The sequence below is a fragment of the Nematolebias whitei genome, chromosome 1 (genome assembly GCF_014905685.2).
Source record: "Nematolebias whitei isolate Nwh7 chromosome 1, NemWhi1, whole genome shotgun sequence".
NCBI classification, from domain to species: domain Eukaryota; kingdom Metazoa; phylum Chordata; class Actinopteri; order Cyprinodontiformes; family Rivulidae; genus Nematolebias; species Nematolebias whitei.
The window spans coordinates 44,889,172-44,891,238 of record NC_056498.1 but is presented as its reverse complement, the minus strand read 5'-3'; the positions used below and the strand labels follow the sequence as shown (position 1 = coordinate 44,891,238).

Sequence of the window (2,067 nt, the reverse complement as noted above, 5' to 3'; positions counted from 1 at the left end):
TGTCCAAACCACTGTCCCTCCTCTGGACATGTCCAAACCACTGTCCCAGTTGTTCAACCTGTGCTGTACCTCTGATGATCTCATTCTGATCTTCTCCATCCTTGTCTCTCCTAAGGAGAACCTCAACGTCTTCATTTCTGACACTTCCAGTTCTGTCCCCTGTCTTTTTGTCCATGTCTCTGTCTCCAGACCATACAACACAGCTGGTCTCACCTTTGACCTTTGCTGACACCCTTTTGTCACAAATCACTCCTGAAACTTTTCTCCATCACTCCATCCTGCCTGGACTCTCTTCTTCACCTCTTTACCACACTCCCAGTTTTACTGGACAGTGGACACTGGACAGTGGACAGTGGACCATAAGTCCTTGACGTTCCACAGCTACTACCGCATCACATTTGAACTCGATACATTTAAAACTTATGTGCTTCTGTTGAACTAGTGAATTTTTAAAACTTGATTAGCAGTAGACGTACATCCACTGGTAACTTTGTGACAGTTGTGTTCAAATGTGTCCCGTGGTTCATGAGATATTTTGCTAACAGACAGATAGCACCTGTAATTGGTGGTGAACAGACGTCTTACCGAGGTACTCCCCTCGAGGCAGGAACTGAGTCGTTATGAACTCCTTGTGGCTTGGAGGAGGTTCGTAGCTGTCGTCATCATGCGGGTCCTCGTACGTCTCGTTGTCCTGACAACAACAGCTGCTTTCACAGAAAATCTCACAACAAAACGACGAGTCACATTATTTTTGTTGTTCTTACATATTCTGAGTCGGAGGAGTGGTCGTGCTCTCTGCGGTTGTCTGCAAAAACAAACGGACCAATGAGCTGGAGAACGTCTGCTGAACAACAGAACGTGGATTCTGAACGTCGTCTGATTCATTTAGCCGTGCAGGTGTTGGAGCAGAGTAATTTTAGAACGACGCCCCCCTCCCTGAGTGAGCCGTGCTGGTGTGGAATCAGTGAAGTGAGTCACCTTGACCAGTGAACCATGAGCAGGGCGCTTCTCGTGAACGTCACCAAAAACATTTAGAAACAAAACCTTCTCCAACTGACAGGAAGTGAAACTGTTACAAGTCAAAAGTCCTAATCTGATTAAAAACATTTGATTAGTTCATTGGTTCAAACTTGGACTTGTTCTACAGTAAATATTAAATAATGTACTTTTGTTAATAAGCACAGACTCTCCTCCCACAGTTGAGGACATGCATGAAGTTGAGTAACGTGTTCTGATCGAAGTTCATCGTTGGACGAAATCAGCAGAAAAGTGAAAACATTCGTCGTAGAAACCAACGGGATCTAGTTTCAGTGAGTCCTGTTTGGATCTGCGGCTCAGACGCAGCAGAACCATCTCCCAAAGGTTCAACTGGTCACAGGAAGTTGGACTTCATGACTGAACTGGTCACAGCTGACCATGGAGGACCTTTTACACATGTAACAAAACGATGTTCAACACAGTCTGAGGACGTCACTAACTTGACTCGTTCGAACCGTCCCAGATTTCTGGTCACAACTTGTTCCTTCACATCTGGAGTTGTTTCATAAAACACGTTGGTCTTCTTTCACTCAGTGTTTCTCTCTTTGTTCTGGGACTTGAACCCACACAAAGTACAGCCTGAGCCCCTCTTAACTTCCCGCTCTTTGCCCTCAGAAAGGCGGGGATCTCCATGGCAACCAGTGACTCAGCAGACTCTGGGTCCAGAGCTTTTATTGTACTCAGCAGGCTTTTCTTTTTTTATTGTTTCTCTTCAAAACAGGAAGTGACGGCTCTTTATAACGTGTCATGTCTCCAAAATACTGTATACATGGCCCAAGACCCGATACGGGTAACGCACCAATTCACAAGAGACAGGAGACATATTACAGTCGTAGCTGTACGACTGTAAATATGAATGTAAATATAGCTGGCTGGTTGTACGCAGTTCACAACTCATTTCTTTCCAGGCTCTCTTCTCTTTTCTTTTCTCTTCTCTTCTTTTCCCTTCCCTTCTTCTCTTCCCTTCTCTTCTCTTTTCTCTCTTCCCTTCCCTTCTCTTCTTTTCCCTTCCCTTCTTCTCTTCCCTTC

At 45.0% G+C, this 2,067-nt stretch overlaps 2 protein-coding genes across 2 annotated transcripts in view; one reads left to right on the top strand and one right to left on the bottom strand.

The window, feature by feature from the left end:
- Nucleotides 1–2,067, top strand: part of LOC119421085 — a gene marked incomplete at its 3' end in the record, with an annotated part of 641,076 nt that overhangs the window by 596,831 nt on the left and 42,178 nt on the right.
- The window catches only part of blnk (B cell linker), a 26,787-nt gene that overhangs the window by 7,765 nt on the left and 16,955 nt on the right, over nucleotides 1–2,067 (bottom strand). The window contains exons 6-7 of the mRNA XM_037688616.1: nucleotides 765–805; nucleotides 586–691 (exon numbers count right to left, since the gene is read on the bottom strand). Coding sequence (XP_037544544.1) covers nucleotides 586–691; nucleotides 765–805 — 147 coding nt within the window. The remainder of the gene's footprint in view (nucleotides 1–585; nucleotides 692–764; nucleotides 806–2,067) is intronic.